Source organism: Trachymyrmex cornetzi, unplaced genomic scaffold (genome assembly GCF_001594075.2).
Source record: "Trachymyrmex cornetzi isolate Tcor2-1 unplaced genomic scaffold, Tcor1.1 scaffold248, whole genome shotgun sequence".
Taxonomy (NCBI): domain Eukaryota; kingdom Metazoa; phylum Arthropoda; class Insecta; order Hymenoptera; family Formicidae; genus Trachymyrmex; species Trachymyrmex cornetzi.
The window spans coordinates 2247313-2266072 of record NW_017297144.1 but is presented as its reverse complement, the minus strand read 5'-3'; the positions used below and the strand labels follow the sequence as shown (position 1 = coordinate 2266072).

The window sequence follows — 18760 nt, the reverse complement described above, 5'->3', positions numbered from 1 at the left end:
TCCATCATTTATATAGCGACGCCACTGTGACGTAGGCCTACGTCATGCGCATCACGCTACGGGGACCGCACGGCTCGGAGCACGGCCGCTTGCGCAGTAGACGATCGCCACGCCGTGATAATTGATATACCGTCTTTCCGCCTTCGTAGTTGAATTCTCACCGGTTCAAACCGTTCGCGACAAGTACGTGCAATATTCGTTTCCGACAGCGACGGGGGATTATTTGTGCGTGAGATAATGCGTGCGGAAGTCGGATTTACTTGCGACCTTGTCGACGAATGTTCTCGATCGCCTCTTTCGTGCTTTTCGTTGCGATCGAGCACAGTGGAATCGCGAAGTTAGCCGCGTTCGCGGAATATCGGAGGCTAAATGAGGTGAGAATCTTGCGTTTCTTTTCGACATGGCTCGTCGAAATTATATGAATATATATTTTAGCGCGTATATCGAGTCTCATGTGTATGTGTAATGTGCTTCAGGTGCAGTAAAGGGAGAAAACGAAAGCGGAGGGTGCCTAGCCAATGGATCTTCAAAGTGTCCAGTAACGGCCGCGAATGAACTTTCCGTCTTCACCGTTCGGACACAAAGGCAAGACTGAGTAATTGGATCGGATTTGTCAAGTACGCATTTCATTTTTTACTCATTATGTGTCGTCTTACCATTCGAGATCGTATTTTAGTCGGTAGGTCATACAGTCCGTCGAAAATTGTGCGCGTTGTGACGCTGTTTTACGGGGTTCACGAGACTCGTAGAACGGCTGCTCGCGCAAACGTATAGCGTCTTTCGTCGTCAATTTCGTCAATTCAAACGCGCGAGTGCGACAAGTGTCTGCGATGCTTGTTCGGGACGACGCGGAATTGATCGTGCGTAAAACAATGCGTGTGGCAGTTGAAGTGGTTCTTTTAAACGTAATTAATAATTATTCGCGTGGGGTATTTTTGATATTCCAACATTATGTCTCAATTTTTATTATTCCTTTTAATGCTTCATATTTAAATAAAGGTTGATAGAATATTCTATATATGTTCCTTAAAGATACACATTTCCTTGCATGTATCTTTATATAAAGAACATATACAGAATATTTTATCAATCTTTATTTAAGTATGAATCATTAAAAAGAATAATGAAAATTGAGACATAATGTTGGAACATCAAAAATATCCCACGCCAATAATTACTAATTACGTTTAAAAGAAGATTGTGCTAGAGATGCCACAAATCAAAACGCGAAATGTACGGCGATACCCGTTTGTCAAAATCGTGTAAAATACGAATAATTGAAGAAGCCGTGAATATTTTTCATACGCAATAATTGGGTATCTGAACGGCGCCCGCGGAGCAACGAGGGGACGGATCGCGCGACGAAAAGCAAGGGGGAGCGGGTCGCGCGACGAAAAGCGAGGGGGAGCGGGTCGCGCGGCGCCGTGGTCGATTACGTCATCACTTCGGTATGCGCTCGGCGAGGGATCAACCACTACTTAAAAAATGTACAGTGAGTGCTAATTATGGCAATACAATATTTTATTGCTAGCATTGCTATTGTAATGTTAGTATTGTTTTCGTATTGCCAGCAATACTGCTTATTCCTAATATTTTTATTTTATTATTAGTATTGTCACAGTATTGCCAGTATTGCCAGTATATATGGAATTATATTAATATAAAAAAGGTGGCCATACGGATATGATTACCATAAGCTTCAGAATAACTACAAAAATGCTCTATTTATAAAAATTATTAGAGAAATTACAACCTATATGGCCATCTTATCCGTATGGCCATAATATGGTATACCCAAGTTTACTCTAAAGTTATGGGATTATATTAAAATAAAAATATAAATTCTTTATAGAAACATAATGAATAATAATATAAAATAATAATTAATTATTTTTGAACTTTTAAATTTTTTTTTAATTTCTGCACGTACTTTTTTATTAATTGTGAATGGATTTGTACCATTTAAAATTATCGGTCCATGTATTACAAATCTTTTATCAACTTCTTGAATATCATCTTTTTTTGGCCATTTGAATTCATCTTAAATTAGTACACAAAAATTTAATTTTGCACATAGTTTGTTTTACATGTAACACCTTTCCTATATACCATCCTGTATCATAATAAATAGAACAATATTTTTCGCATTCAATCTTTAACTCTTCACTTAATGTTTCGTTCATAACATTCTCAACATTCATGTTCATACCACGAACTCGATATAATCTATCATTAGATAATCTAGCTTTATTTTGATACTTGGTATTATAACCAAGGTATAAACTGATCAGTTTTTCTTTCTCGTAATTTTTCAATCAATAATCATAAACCATGTGCATTTAATTCTATACTTGTGTAGGCATTAGAAGTTATAAAATTTTTATCAATGCTATAGTTGTTTTCTTGCAACCATCTTCTCCACAATCTACGGTCACATTGGGAAATTCATGTTACATTTTGGCGTGGGAGAAATAATGGGCCAAACATGCACAAGTACACCATTTTTTATCGTATTAACTTTAATCTTGATTAATATAACGATTTTGAATGTACATCTCACTATTTGAAAAGCAACATAATATTTATATTTTTATTCGATATTTAAATATGTAAAAGTAATTTTTTCTATAAATTTTTAATCTTTTTGTAATATAAAATTATATACATATAGGTTTCATATATCAATTAATATTTAAAAAAAATCATTGTTATTTATTTTTAAATAATATAAACTTCAATGACTGACATACCGTTTATTTTTTTCTAATTCTAATTATAAGAATTAGAAGAAGATAAAGGTATTCATAGTTGATTCTTATATTTAAAATCGTCTTTTTTTTTAAGATATATCATAAGTCAATCACAGAGTCAAGTTTTAGCATCTTAAAATATTACTTGATGATCTTGAAATAAGAACGAACTACGAATACCGATCAAAGAGTAAATTAAAGCAAAATTAAAGTTTATCTATAAGATAGAAATGAACATTAATCGTAATTCTCAAAGAAAATCAAGGACCAATTATAGTTGATCGACATTGAAGAAATTAATCATCAAAGATATTTCAGAGATCTCTAAAAGTTCTTAATATTTTTTGTATTCTTCAGAGATCTCTTAAACATCTTATGAATTTTCATACTACTCGGATTCCAAAGTTTCATTTTTTAAAGCTTTGTTTTGCACAATTCTGGATTCGTTTCCGTCACTTTCACCAGTGTGCTCGTCGATCAATCCTCCGAGTACTGCTTGAACGTACTCCTCGCGACCTTCATTGGTATCTAAAGAGAATCCCAGAGAAGGAACAAACTCAGTTTCGATGGTGGTTTTTACGGATTCCGTCGTTGTAGTTGTCGTGGTCGTTGTTGTCGTCGCTCTTGTAGTAGACACTGGACTTTCCTTTTTCGTTTCGTTAGTTGCATACTCGCTCTCTTCTATCGGCAAACCGGTTTCGAAATTCAAACTTCTCTGCACTTGCGGCAGATCGAAGACGAGTGGTCTATGGATCAAATCACCGTGATAAATAGGCTTTCCGAAGTTTTCCGTCAATTGTTCTAAGATTTCCTCCTTTTGAAGTGGTCGAGCGATCTTGTTTTCTGGTTTCGATTGACCTGTCTTCTGTTCCGTGACATTGTTAAAACTGATTTTCGAAAAAACATTCGGCGGCTTTAAATCAACGTTAATAGGTGTTTCCGAAGTTTCATCCAAGAAAGATGTCTTAGAATCTGTATTTTCGAACGGCGTTCTGGCTCGTAAATAATCCAATGGGCTCCCTGTGGCTAAGGATGGTTTATTAAAACGTAAATTCTGTGGTGATTTCGATTCAGCGGATGTTTTCAACGTTGATGCTTTAGAACTCGTGTTCTTGTACGTCGTTCCGATTTGCGGATAATCCAATGGTGGACTGGTTGTGTCGTACGATGATTCATCAAGGTCCAGATTAAATGAATTCTTTATACTACTTAAATCTTTCGTCGAAAATGGCCGCGGCAGTCGATCTAATTTTAACAACTCCGCCATCAATTGGAGAAGACTCACCATACTCATATTCGAATCCGATTGTTCAAATTCACTGGCTGTATCGTTTTCAGCAACGTAAAAACTATCATTGCTCGCGTTATTTGGAGAGGCATGACTAGTATCAGGAAATTTCGACGTCTGCAAAATGCTACTAATTTCCGTTTCTGATGGCTCGACAGATTTGACAATTTCGAAATCATTCAATTCATCCTTCAAAAGGGAATCCGATCGCTGATGCTGAGCAATCAGTCGACTAATAAAATCGTCAGCAGTCGTCTCTAGATCGTCGTCTTTTTTTACTGTGTATGATACTTCATATGGAGAATCCTGTTTATCAATCATCTCCTCGATTTGCTTAAAGGATCCTGGACGGATCGAGGATGACAGATTACTCACTGTCGTTTCCACCGTCTTTTCTATCTTCTTTTCAGGATTTTTAATTTCTAATATGGCTCTCGGCGTAACCGTCTTCAAAGTTGTACTATCTATATTAATATCACTATTAATCGATTTCGTGGTAAATGTCGAAGATTTGTCGTGAACAGATGTTACTGATTCTTCGGACAATTTTAAACTCTTCGTACTTTCAGGCAATTTTAGATTCTTCGAATTATCCGAAAAAATTAATTGATCCGAAATCTTCGTAGTCGCTTTTGTACCAATCGAAACTATTCTTTCGTTTACACTTGGCGTAGAAACTGCAATTTTAGGAGTGCTAGAACTCGTTTCGCAGCGGCCTCCTTGCTTGTCAGAGATTGAAGAGCATCTGAAATTTTCATTCACTTCCTTTTGAGTCTTGGTAGCGTCTCTAACGGTGAACTGAAATCCCGTGTTGTACTGGGCCAAGATGTTCGCTTCACTGTCGTTCTTCTTTGAGTTCTTTGTTGTCAGAGAACTCTGCGTTCTTTGTGAGTCTACGGGTTCTGTGTAATCCAATTGTTCTGTATAATTTTCATTTGGCGGGGCAAAGCCACCGAATTCATCACTGTAGTCGATAATCGGCGGAACTATATCAGTCACAGGAACATCAACAATCGACCGATCATGCCATGTAGAAACGAGCCATGGAATAGCCGTAGATATTTCAGCGATCACTTGAGCAGTCGAATGAATCCCTGAACTAGGCGTCTCTAAAAAGCTTTCATCTGTATAATCAATCAGCTCCTCGTCGTATATTGGCGATTGATCCTCGTTGTTTCCAACAAATGTGCTGGAAAATCGTGGAGTTTCTGTGATCGTCGTCTCAGGGCTCCAGGAAGTCTTAAAATTCTCATCGATCGTCGTGTAGCGTGTTTCTTCAGGGACGTTGATAAGAAAACTCCTTTGTTCCAGTGGAGGCTTCAAAAATTGCGCTGGTTCAGGAACCTCGAGGCTAAGATTTATTCTGGGAATGGACTCGTGGTTGAAACTGGAATCTGATCTAATCAAGTTCTGGTCCTCAGCTGTGCGATTATCGTTAGATGAAGAGTGAATAATTCCGCCATGAATCTCATCGATGCTTCTCTCAGTCGTATTTATTACAGATGTCGCAGTCATCGATGTGGTCGTCACTTGCACAGCGTCAACGTCTTTCTGTTTCCAATTTTTCAACAGTGGAATCGTCCCGTGAACAAAACTCCTCGTCGTCAAGCTTGAGATATCCTCGTAATCTTCTGTCGATCCATCGTCGCTCGTTTCGTTGAAGACATCCGACTTTTTCAGGTTGTCTGATAAATTCACATCATCCACTTTCTCATAAGATCCCGAGGAATGATTTAAAACTGTATGCAATGGAATAGGAGTGGTCGAATCTTTCCGTTCGTCTTTTGTCACCTGGTATATAGGATTTTGATTTTGTATAATTCTGCGAAGTGGATTATTCAGCGCTCGAGCGATTCCTATACTATCTTTTGCATCCAAACTATCTTCTAAGCTCTCCTCGCTATCATACTGAATTATCGGCTTGTCATTCTGCTGTCTAAATACTTCATCTTCGTCAATGGCATCAGTTACGTTAATCCTGAAATTCGTCTCCGACATCTCCTCGAGACGGACTTCATCATTCTTGAAATGAACATTGTCGCCTTTTCGATCGTCGATTATCGATGACGAAGCATTCTCCGATTTCTTCAGATCGTGTCCCGTTTCACTCTCTCTCAAATCAATCTTCCTTATGTCGTCATTCCGATGAGTAATCGTAGGAGGGGTCACCAGGCTTTTGCTCTGCGCATAAAGGTGATCGGAGCTATCCACCATCAGATCCAGCTTGCTATAGGCCAATGTGGAAGGTCGATAGGTCGTTGGGACCGTAGGCGAATAGAATCTTCTGGTGGTAGTGGTAACAGTGGGAACAGTAGGCGCGTACGACGTCTGTAACTGATTGGTAAATCCGTCGGGTCCATGATAGTCGTCCTGAAATTTGTTACCACCAGATCTATCTTGATAATCGTGCTGAATGATCGCGGACGCGTGATAAGGCGATTGCCCCTTGTTTTCGAGGAGCTTGCCTTGATACGGAACATTCACTTTCTTCTGCTGATAATGAAGATCATAGTTGAAAATCTGCTGCGCGTCTTGTTGAGGATAATCCTCGAAACCGCTCGGCAGGTCGTTTCCAGTCGCCTCAACGGGCACATAATCCGTGATTCTACGGAATCCGGGCGTATAGCCCATCACGGGCCTACCACCGAGCGTGGAATAGTCGATGATCCTGGCGCCGCTGTCAGGATCCACCAGACCGTCCTTGGTGACATCCTCCGCAGAGGCTTGAAGACTGATCATCGCGTAAGCGTTGCGAATCATCTCGTCGTCGTCGATCTGATAGCTATTGCGATTCACTTCGAGGTATCGCTTGGTGGAAGAGCAGTCGACCTTGGTCCACCAATCGCAGGTCAGCAACTTTTGACTAAAAGTTGAGCCGATCGGGCATAGAAAGGAGGACACCAATACGTCATGGCACACGTGGAAGACTTGGCAGCCGGCCGCTTCGTCGGCGTAGTAACCTGTTGAATAATCATCGAATAATCGTACAAGCGAATTTTCGAATTACGATTTTTATGTACATTTCTTATAATTTATCTGAGAATAATATAATATTCTATTTTTTTTTAAATTATATTATGTAAAATAATCATAATATTATGATTTCTCAAAAATGCCAAAATGAAAGATTATAAGTCTCGCGGTGAAATTTGTATCAATATTAATCCTGTAACATTTTATATAAAACTCGTATTTTTAATAGAAAATATATACTAGAGAAAATTATTTTTGCAGGATAACTATAAAATGTAATTATAAAATTTACTTAAAACAATTTAGAAGCAAAATTAAATTTCTTTGTACGCGCACATAAAACGTACACAGAAAAAAGACTATTCTTAAATCAACCATAATATATTCATATATAAGCAAAAATATTATAATCTTGCTTCAAAGATATCAATCTTGGTTTGATTAAATTTGTTTTGATGCAAGTATTGCTTTGCACTTAATTCAAGATCAATTAAAAATCTTATATCAATACAAATTAAATCAAATCAAGATTGATATCTTTGAATAAAGATTATAATACTTTTGCTTATATATGAATATATTATGGTTGATTTAAGAATAGTCTTTTTTTCTGTGTAAATGAAATAAATATTCAATATCTCTTTTTAATATTAAAATAATTCAGAAATAAATAGTGAGCATATGTATTCGACAAAGTTAATTAAAAGTAACAAAACATACATGTTATAATTTCGCACTCAACGATGTAATTGTGTTATGCAACATGTGTTATGTATATTACATTATATTGTTGAGTGCGAAATTATAATATTAAATGTTATGTCACTTTTAGTTTGTGTCAACTGGGTGGTAATTGGATTATGATCGAGCGACTTTATAAATAAATATTCACGAGGATTAGAAATTCGTTATGTATGATATAATTATGTATATTTTATTTATGTAACAACTGTACGTCGTCTCTCCAACGTGCGGTGTATTTTTTGTGCACTTCATCTTTCTCTCGGTGGATTATCTAATGTCTGTGGTCAAGAAACGTAGCTGAGACAACGCAATATCACGGAAAATTAAATAAAAATATATGTACAACGCGTGCTCTTACTTATAATCGAATGATAGTTCTTTGGTGCATCTATTCAATTTAACAAGAAATCATTTAATAGAAAGGAAGTAGAAAGTGATTTTTTATTTTAGAAATCTTACTTTAAACTAGACAACTGCCAGACAAAATAAAATTACATTAGTGATTTTATAGGATTTCAATTACTCAGTTACGTTATGATATATGAAAGCATACATATATCTGTTTAATATGGCTTACCTATATAAGTTGCAATAAAATTTGCAAATTACGGTTTTGCTTTCATACATGAAATTATTTCATTTTCTTAATTAAAAACTTAATTCTTGATTCAGTGATACAATTTTATCAAACTAAAGGATATTGTGTATGTAGAATACAATACAATTGAAAGTTTTCAGTATAAATATGAATGAGGTAAAAGATAAAATACAAAATTTTTACTGGAATTTATTCTAAATTTAAGAATATATATTGAGCATATATATATTGCATAATGCGAGTTTAAAATTTTGCATAAAATAAAGAGAGGGACGATGATTTCATGCACGCAGAATAGAAACGTTCATGCATTTAACAAAGCTATCAATATGTCATAACGCATAATAATAAGTGAAATGGTATATGACCAGCCGACTACATAATTTATTCATGTATATTTACCACGTGAACGTCCTTCACACGTGAATCCTGTCTGAGGTAATGTCATGTAGGCGGGATAATCGATCCCCGGCTCACCCGGCACATTTTTTCTGATGTCAGATAGATCTGAAAGAAAAAGAAAGAGTGAGACGTAGCAGATTCATTACCCTACGGCAAATCAAGCATGCCATTTAGGAATTATTTTCAAATTGATGAGCTCTCTAGAAATAATAGTTTTCCCAATATATAATCGTTAACGGAGCTGCATAATTTATACGATTTTTTTTTAATTTTTTGTTAATAAATCAATAATAACTCAACAAATATGGTTGGAGAGATGTATACAACATTTATATTTTTTAGAGTGTATGAATTTATGAAGAAATTGTACATAAAGTCCACAAAGAAAAATATTTGCGAGAAATAGGAGGAGTTTATAAATACCTTTAAAATTAAATAATACAGTAAGATCGCTAATATAACGTTTATGTGGAAGGTAATATTGTCGCTTAATTATAAGAGGAAGAAATAAAGTAAAAAGTGTCGTTAAACGTGTATCTAGTCTCATCGTCGATCGCTGATCAAGGTTGCGGAAAATAGGCCACGATGATCGCGCTGTGTCTGTGATATTTAAGTTTTGCAGTTATCGTTCGTGCTCAGACAGATAACGTCTCGTAATTTGCTGGCATCCATATAATCAATGAGATTTTTCATGACCTATCCACAACGCAATTTTTTTTCTGTAACATCGCGGTACCTTTCACATGAGTGATGTTTTATTCGCTTCACCGGGAACGACATGAATTAATAGTTATTCACGCGCATTTATTCATTCATATTTATGGCAGCAGTATTTACCTGTATTTACGAGACACTTCCAGTATTCTTCTGAATAACATGAATAATTTTACAGTAGCAAAAAAATTAACTAAAGTTTTGAGTTACGATTTCCATAAAATTGTCAATTGCGACGTCTATAATTAACTTCTTGTAATCGCCGCATCACTTATTGTCCCATTCGTCGCTATGCGTAGGTTTTATGAAAGATATTAATTGTTCTGCGCCACAAGAATTTGCAAGTCGTGAATGGAATTTCTCTCTCTCTCTCTCTCTCTCTCTCTCTCTCTCTCTCTCTCTCTCTCAAGAGACTTTTTAATAATTATGTAAGGAAAATATAATTACGTAATGCAAAAATGAGTAAGCCAGTACCCACCTTAGTCGAAACCTTAGTATGAAACCGTTTATTAAAAGGCAGACACAAAAGAAAGGCATTTAATAATGAAAATGCAAATAGAAATTGCGCCTTCAGAAGTTACGAGATTATGAGAAATACAAGAACAAGAAAGAAATATATCTAAAGCTTAAAAAATTGGTTTCTTCAAAGGTTAAAGATTTTAAATTCTTTAAATTACTAAAGTTTAGAACATTAATTACTTAACTCACCCGTTACATGATCGAATGGCTCATACTGACCGCCCGCGGATCCATAGCTATCGAATGCACCGTCCTCGTTCGGATCGAAGTACTTTCTGCAAAGGCGAATGATTGAATTAAGTAGCATAATCGAATTTACGCGAAAGAAGCTGCTTAATAAGAACGCACCTTCCTCTAGTTCCGTCGATCGCTCTGCGTGACAGGAAGCTCCTCCTCGGAACTCCATGTTCAAGACTTCGCTGAACGATGCACAAAACCGTCGTCACGAGACCTGTACACGAAAGAGAGAATCTATGTATAAATCGCTTGCAAAAATAGCGAAAATTGCGCTGGAACGAATATTATAGATTTAAACTTTTAGAAGTGGCTTAAAAATACAAAATATAAACAATAAGAAGCATACAGCCACGGCACTAGATGTTTTTATAGAAAGTCATATATTTCAAATTATAATAAGGAAAAGTACTTTTCCTTATATAGAATTACAGATTGTGCAGTAGCCATTGAAAGAACTTTGTGATTCGTTTAAAATATATATTACAATTTAAAATTTAAAATTCTCTAACACCAGACTGGTTTTCATTTATTGTAGACTGTAATTTATCAGTGCTGTCCAGAATTTGTAATTCTGAGTATTGCCTTGTCATATATCAGCATTCATGTTTATTGCCTTCCTCTTTTTCAGTGGAGATAGAAATCTTGGATAGTACTAATTTAAACAATACTACCATCCAGCAAATATATTTATCGTGTTACAAATATATGTGTACATTGTTGGAAAATTTGTGTTAAATTTAACACCAATTTTCTAATGGTATATATTTACACTTGGAAAGAACAGTTTACTTTTAAAAGAGAGTTTCTAAAATATAACTATAAAAATAACTATAAAACTTATATATATGTATATATATATAAACTATTTAATAGAATGTTAAAACTTTTTACAGCATTCTCATCAACGTTTAAAATGTTATGTAATTATTTTGATTTTAAAAACATATTTTTAGACCTATATCTAGCTAAATTTTTAGATACTTCAACAAAACTATTCTTTCCGTGAAAACTATAATATATTATAATTCTAAAAGAATGTTTCAATGGAATCCAGTCAAGTTTCTTATTAGCAAAGGAAAATCTCGTTGTTTAACTTTGTTTTTATTCAGATAATGAGTTATAAGCCAACTCCTTGTTTCATTCTTGCGAAGCGTCGTAGCCGTAATAGAGCCGATCACTAAATATCGCTCGATTTTGATTTCGTAATGCGGCGTGGCGTGAAAGGTCGCTCGGGATGGAACATCTTCACGATCTTGTACTTTTGAGGCCACGTTAAAATTGAACTCGCGCTCTATGATCGTATTAAGCAAGGTATGGTATCTCTTAATTCACGATTGACCGTGAATGATCATCGATGTCACGACTCGGCAGTTGAGCCTAAGAAACTCGAATCTTCCATGAGGATTACACGAGTCTTACGTGGCCTCTTCGCTTGATTTATTGCGGCGAAAGAGTTCGATCCTATCTCATTATTCATATTTGCGCTTAAATGATCGATGCCGCATCCTTGTAGTATTGTCACGACGTTTCTTGCGAATAAGCAAAATCGTTCCCTTGAATCAGTAACTTGAGTCAGATGCTTTCTGTGGCATTTCGAAAAGCGAGAGATAATTGTCATCGCATTATATAACGTTATATACCGTTATATAATTATACAACATAATTTAATATTACGCAATATAGCACGATAATATGATTCGAGGGCTCTTGCTGATCATTTAGATGACGCCAATGAAATCACGTTTCTCTGGTTACAATGTGCAACTTTGTCTTCTCAACAATTCTCTTTACTGTAAGAACCGAATGGATGAAAACTTTAATTGCTATTAACTCGCATAGGATTGGATTTTCTTTACTAACAACTTGCGATTTAGAAGAGTCGAAGTCAAAACGTTGATTGCGATGCTTAGTTTGATAATGTACTATTACATGTCTGCCATATAAAGCTGTCGAAGCTTGATGTCCTCCGTAATTTCGTTGTCATTATCCATAGTCAGCAACATGTGAAATCTTTCGAAAGATCGACAGGCCGACAATATCCACTTTATAAAATGATGTTCTTAAACGCACGTGCTCCCTCATTGTGGCTGCCATTTTCAATGGCATTAAAAGGACGCAAAGGCCACGAGGAATTGGCACGACAAGGACCGGTGGTCGTGATAGAGCGAGCTTATTCGGTGTTACAAATCGCTTGATCTGCGAGAAATCGCCCGTGAATTTATTTTCTGCCTCACTTGTCGTGAAATTAATGATCAGATGATTCAAAAAGATATGTACACAGAACGACGCGACCTCCGAGAGAAAATGTCGAGTAACTTGCAATAACGGCAGAACGAGACGAGTAATTAGTGGCGTCAATTTCCGGTGGCGAAAGTGTCCCCGCAAACAACGCTTTTTTAATATTCGCATCGCTGAGAGACTCGAGATAAATCGGATTTCACGGTACCACTTCAAATAGTTCCCCGAATAAATTTAACTGCTGCTGACGACTTCTTGCGTCAAGCACTCGCGAATAAGATACCTTAAATTTATATCGAATTCACTTGCATTATTCTTAGTGCATATTAAAAGTTGCTATAATATACAGCAAAGTTAAATGTAAAAACAATTTAAACGATTAAATATACTGTAAAGGAATTACATGTAAAATTATAACAATTATATGGTGGACAATTTTGGGACTTATTATTACAAATGTATATACACACACGCGTAAAGTTGCGACATACAAATAAAATTATTATTCTTGAATTTATAAAAATATTAACAAAAGCAAGAATATACAGTTAATTACGTTAAGAGAGATAAATTAAATTTAATTATATTAATGTCTTAGAAATTCTATATTTCGTAATCTATAATTCTGTATTTTTTAACAAAAGTATTCGAATCAGGAAATTTTCATAAATTTGAGATGGACATGCTTCATCAAACAAATCTAGGTAATTCAGCGCATCCATGTTATATTATTAGCACCGTCACGAGCTACATACACGTCCAACATTTTAATCAAAGCGCCGACGTGATTCGCACGTGAGCAATAAAATTCTTCACGGCAATTGCTGCAATTTACACGGTGCATTTATAAACGCACACGTGAATGCGTCGAATTGTCGAAATCGTTGCAAAAAACGTAGTAATTTCGATGTGCGTAATACTTCGGTGTCATAGAGAGATTTAATTTATGAGCGACTACTCGATGTTCTTCTAGCATATTGCGTGAACGTCATCTCGAGTTTGTATGAATGGATCGTCACGGCGAAATGTGGATAAATGGTATTTTCTTAATTATAACTAGATCGTGGTCGACCAGTTCTCGTCAATGATTGATTAAGTTTGCTACCGATGCAAAAATGGCTGAGAAGAGGCTATCTTACGTTGCATAATATCCGCGAGTGTAATAGATAGAGAGGAAGAGAAGAGTAAAGATCTTCATAAATTAAATTCTTCATGAGCAGTATTATGAGAATACTTTATGACTTTAGTTTTCTCTCACGATTAGCCTCTGGTAATTTATTTATCCGATAGAATCTAATTGCAGCAACTAACAATATTTTCTTATTGTGTAATACTTTGTATATAAATATTTTAATTTTAAATTAACAGCTTCAGACTGAAATAATGTAAACACTAAAATCTTTGATCTCTCGATGGTTCATTTGAATAATAAGAAGGTTTTACCTTAAAACAATTTTTTATACAAAAGTTTCTAGATACTCGTTAATTCTTAATTCACAATTGTGATTAATTAACATGTTCGATAATAACTATGTGTTTAAGAATTAAAATGTAACGTTACTGGTAAAATATTTAATGAATTACATCAGTATTAAGTATTAGAATTTTTTATTATAAAATGATTTTTTTTTTTCTATAAAAATTAACATTTATTTTGTGAATATGTATATATATATAAAAATATCATATAAAGCATAAAAATGTTATGTCACAGTTTCACATCACACGATTATGATCGTCATAAGTTTTTACGAGTTCAACCTATCATCGATGTCGAGTCATCGAGTTCCCACCGAGATAATTGACTCACGATCTCCGGCTCTCGCTTTCATTATTTCACCGTCGCTGTCTGTTGTGATCGGCATGTCGTTAAAAAATTATTCAATCCTGATCGATGAAAGCCCGGTGCGTCAATTAACATACATAGCCCGGTTGTCTTACCTGCTTGTGGCGATAAATTAACACGTGGTCAAAATAAACGAGAAGCGAGAGATTGAACACTGTCACTCGTATGATCGACACATGATAGAGCCGATCGCTGGGAGGATGATTTAAATCCAGGTTCCCAGCACATGCAACGGGACACACGTGCGAACATTGGCACTTACACAGAATACGCAGGTTAATTTTCGGCATTTTGTTCGGTGTCGCATGGGCGTTTTATGGCGGACGGGGGCTCCGATTACTCTCGTCCACCGTGAAAAGCGACGGCTGATGCACTGCGTACCTCGACGCGATCACCTCGACTCGGCTCAGCTCTCGTCGGGCTCTTCCTCTCGATCGGGGCCCGTCCGTCGCCGCGTCTCCTCGCCGGCCGGCGCGGTAGGGATTCCTGATCGTGGGACCTCTTACCTTTCTTCTCGTGGGGTCCTCTCACCTGCGCGTATCTACGAGCCGGGCCATCCCCCGCGTGAGGTGGAATTCCGCGCGGGTCGCGCCTCTCGCCGGAATCTCTCCGTATGCGTGGAAAATCCAACATCCTCGCTTCTCCGTTTAGATTGTTTAGAAGATTAGTTGATCATCTCAGTCGATACGGATTATAGATTTTCCCTGTTGCCAGATAATCCAGCATCTGTAATTAGTTAAACCGAATATTAAATAAAAAAAAGTTATTTACAATGTTTTAAAGGTGATTATTAATCACTAATCAATAATATTAAATTGCTTGTCCATTTAATTTATATTACATACTCCAGTTTTAGTCTGAAACTGTATTTCAAGATCGATGAGTAATCGATGCGCAGTTTGCTCAAATTGAAAATTGTAAAAGTTCAAACAAAAATATTGTTAGATACCAAGATCCATCTTGAATGGTCCTCTTGATACACTTTCATTTATATTAAACCAATTAATCCTAAATAGTACTCTGAAATTTTGGGAATTCTGTGTACCCGACAGAACTAATGCATCTTTGTTTAAAATTAATGTAATTGAATTTCTTTTATCTTGAAGGTTAAAATCTTCTTTAGGAATAAGATTATGTAACTTAAAATTATATAAGATTATGAAAAAAGTTTATTACGAATTTTTCACAAGCTATTTGGAGTAATTGAAAAAACAAATGTCATTGGACCTGGGAGTACCAATTAGGATTAAGAATGTGATTACCTAGTAAACATCAACTAACAATAACACAACATCAATGTTAATTTCACACTTAACAATATAAATGTAACACATGTTGTGCGTAACAATTATATTGTTGAGCGTGAAAACATTGATGTTATGTTACTGTTACTTTGAGCTTATTGGATATCTAGAAACTTCAGTTAGGACCATCTGTTGCTGCTAACCGAGAGCCTATTAGTCGAGCATTTACACGTATTAGACGAGTGTTCCGGCATTTAGCGAATAATTGCTCGTACATTACTCAAAATTGCAGGTAATATGCAAATGAAGATAATCCTCGTTTCAAAGAATATTGAAATCACTCGGTCCTTGAGACGTAGAAAGCGACGTTGTACCACACGCTCCATCCGTGAGGGATTAATCCGGTACGTGTAGAAGGCTACGTATAATCGAAGTAAGGCGACACATTATATAAGTTCGATGACATTGCCTCGGTTCGCGGCGTACACACGTGACCGTTTTCGCCTTTTGCATAACCGACGATCTCGTCTCTCCCACCTTCGGCTTTTCTCTCGGGAGAGTGACCACAGCTGCTGTAAGTCATACGCCATTTTCACCTGGTGTGTGCGATTTTTCGAGGCCGCGGATCACCTCTCGCTTGTGTGAGTGTTATAACGGGTTGGCGATCGGTATCTTAATTAAGAGCAAACACTCGCGTGGCCCCCTGGAGCGTGGTTTTTTGTTTAATTAAATTTTTTTTATGGCAGGAGGGAGGGACGTTTTGTGACGTTGCGTGGCAGACCGCAAGCCATTACGTTAAAATTAGAGCCTTACTTTCGTCGACATGCGCGAGACATTACGCGTGCCAGAGATTACAGAGAATTGGATATTATAGTATACGAGGTACATAGAGTGTCGCAGAACTTTGTATGATAGAGTTGATGCTTGACCTTGTAGATCTAACTATAACGCGTTTAAAGAAATTATTTAAAATTTAACTTAAGAAATAATACAATATATAAAAATCGCGATTATTCTTGGTGTTTTTAAATTATAAATATTATTGACTCATTACTTTTGCCAAATACACCCTGTACATTTAACCCTTACCGTACTAATATGGGTAACTAGTGACCGAGCGATTCCTGTTCGTGCAAGTTTCTTTGAGTCTTTCGGTAATTATAAATTATACTACATTTTATTATTTTCCAAAATAAAGAGTCAATATTTATTCTAGAAAGTTGAAAGTATGTTGGTGAAAATTTTTAGAGATTTTTTGAATTATTTTGAAAAGAGGTGAAAAAATGAAGAGATTTAAAGTGACCCTTGATGAATGAAGCACCAAATTGTAGATGGTACGATAAGGGTTAATTTAATTTAATTTAATTTGATTTAATTTAATTTAATTTAATTTTTTTTTACCGTTCTAATAATTTTCACCGATACTCATTTCGTTTCGCGATCTCAAATGTGCAGATGCGTGAGTCGTAATAGAGCGTGAATCCGTGCCTACCGCGGAACGTTACGTGAAGCCGGTCAGTGGGTACGCATTACATTCTCACGTAACAACGGTGGGATGCTGCTGGAACGAGCGGACTGCGATGCCCGCGCTCTCGCTTTCGTCCCTTTCCCTGCTTCTCATCTTCGTCGAATGGCTTACAACAACGGCAAACGCAACCATTTACGACGTCGCCGCTGCCGTTACCGCGCTTTCATGCAGAACGGTACCGTTCGCGCGAGTTGCGTTCGCTCTAATGGCGAACGACGATTGGCAAAAAGATTCATCTTGCGTCATGTTGCTCTCGCGGTACACGTTATTCGCGGTAACATTCGAAACGCATTCGTCTACAAAGCGCTAACCTGCCGCTCCTCAAAGAGTTTCGTGATTTTTCAGGGAAACTTTGGCCACGAAGGAAAGTTTGATGGTCTTACGTTTGTAACACGTTTGCTCGCTTTCAGTACAATTATTTCCTATGAATATCATTTATTAACATAAAATCGGCGTATTTGAAAAGATAGAATGGAACTTTGGAATTAAAATTAATCTTAGTAGTCGAATATTTGATATTTAACTTTTAAAAAGCAGAGGTCTATTTTTTAAATCTTATAGCTTTTCTTTGAATAAAATTTATTATAATTCATTGTATTTCTTGTTTCGATCAAGATACGGCGCTGTTTTAGCATCTCTATAGTGGCTCTTTCCCATATTGTAAAGGTTAAATGTACATTGTTAAATTTTAAAAGATCAAGGATTACTACACTGAGGAAAAAATAACCTAAATTTCAGTGAATATTTATTTGAATGGTACCAAATAAATATTTATTAAATATAAAAATATATTTATTTGGTATAAAAAAACATTAATTCGATTTAATAATTACTTCTTTTTTTATTAAGTAAATATTTATTTATTGTAAGTAAATGTTTAGTTGGCAGTATTCAAATAAATATTTATTTAAATTTAGGCTATTTTTTCTCATTGTCAGCGTCAACTTTAATATATTTCAAGCGTACAAACCATGTAGTTTAAAAAAATCTACACCACACATCTAATCAATTTCTGCGGTTGAATTGCTTAATTTCAAAGTAAACGACGTTTATATTAAGTTAGTAAATAATAACTAATTTTAAGTCAAATTTAATACTTTTTTAAAATAAATTGTTTAACCTTATTGTTTTATTTAACTTATACTTAACGACATATTGAGTAGGAGTAGTTTATAGGAATAATTAAAAATTACTTAAATTGTATATAATTTGACATTACGAATTTAACAGTATAAGTATGTTGAAGCTTATTGTTTAAACGACTCATTGTTATCATCATGCGTTGCAAATCAAACAAGCTTGTTGCGAGAAGGAAGAAATATATTAGAAAGGCCAGATGCATTCAAGTATTCCCGAGTTCTTTGTTCAACCGAGAAAAGTCCATACAGGGATATAGATCACACAGGACATTGTGTCGTGACATTAACGGAATTGCAATCGATGAAGAATTTAGACGAGGTAGCCGCGTTTAATAGCTGACGAGATATTAAAGCCTCGGGAAACAGAAGACATTAAAATACCTTCATGAAAAAGGCAATTTTCTTATTCTGTAAAATAATCAAGTAGTCACATTCAACGATATGCAGCGAAAGGCAAAGGAAGAAATTCTGTCGTCAAGGATGGCAATAGATTGCCTGAGATCGTCAAAGATGAAATTTAATAACGTTTGGTAGCATCCG

At 35.8% G+C, this 18760-nt stretch overlaps 1 protein-coding gene across 1 annotated transcript; it reads right to left on the bottom strand.

Annotated features, from left to right (window-relative positions):
• Window positions 1–3138: 3138 nt before the first annotated feature.
• Window positions 3139–14772, bottom strand: LOC108761330 (uncharacterized). Its single transcript, XM_018507785.1, has 5 exons — window positions 14572–14772; window positions 10337–10439; window positions 10178–10263; window positions 8756–8860; window positions 3139–6998 (listed from the first exon to the last, which is right to left on the bottom strand). The coding sequence occupies exons 1-5, from the start codon at window positions 14597–14599 to the stop codon at window positions 3139–3141; spliced, it is 4182 nt and encodes a 1393-aa protein (XP_018363287.1). The 5' UTR covers window positions 14600–14772.
• Window positions 14773–18760: the final 3988 nt, after the last annotated feature.

Excerpts from the sequence above, each read along its gene's own strand:
- LOC108761330 (XM_018507785.1), bottom strand. The coding sequence starts at position 14,599 with ATGCCGAAAATTAACCTGCGTATTCTGT. Across the intron at positions 10,264-10,336 it reads ATCGACGGAACTAGAGGAAG|AAAGTACTTCGATCCGAACG; the intron begins GTGCGTTCTTAT and ends TCGCCTTTGCAG. Across the intron at positions 8,861-10,177 it reads GCCATTCGATCATGTAACGG|ATCTATCTGACATCAGAAAA; the intron begins GTGAGTTAAGTA and ends TTTTTCTTTCAG.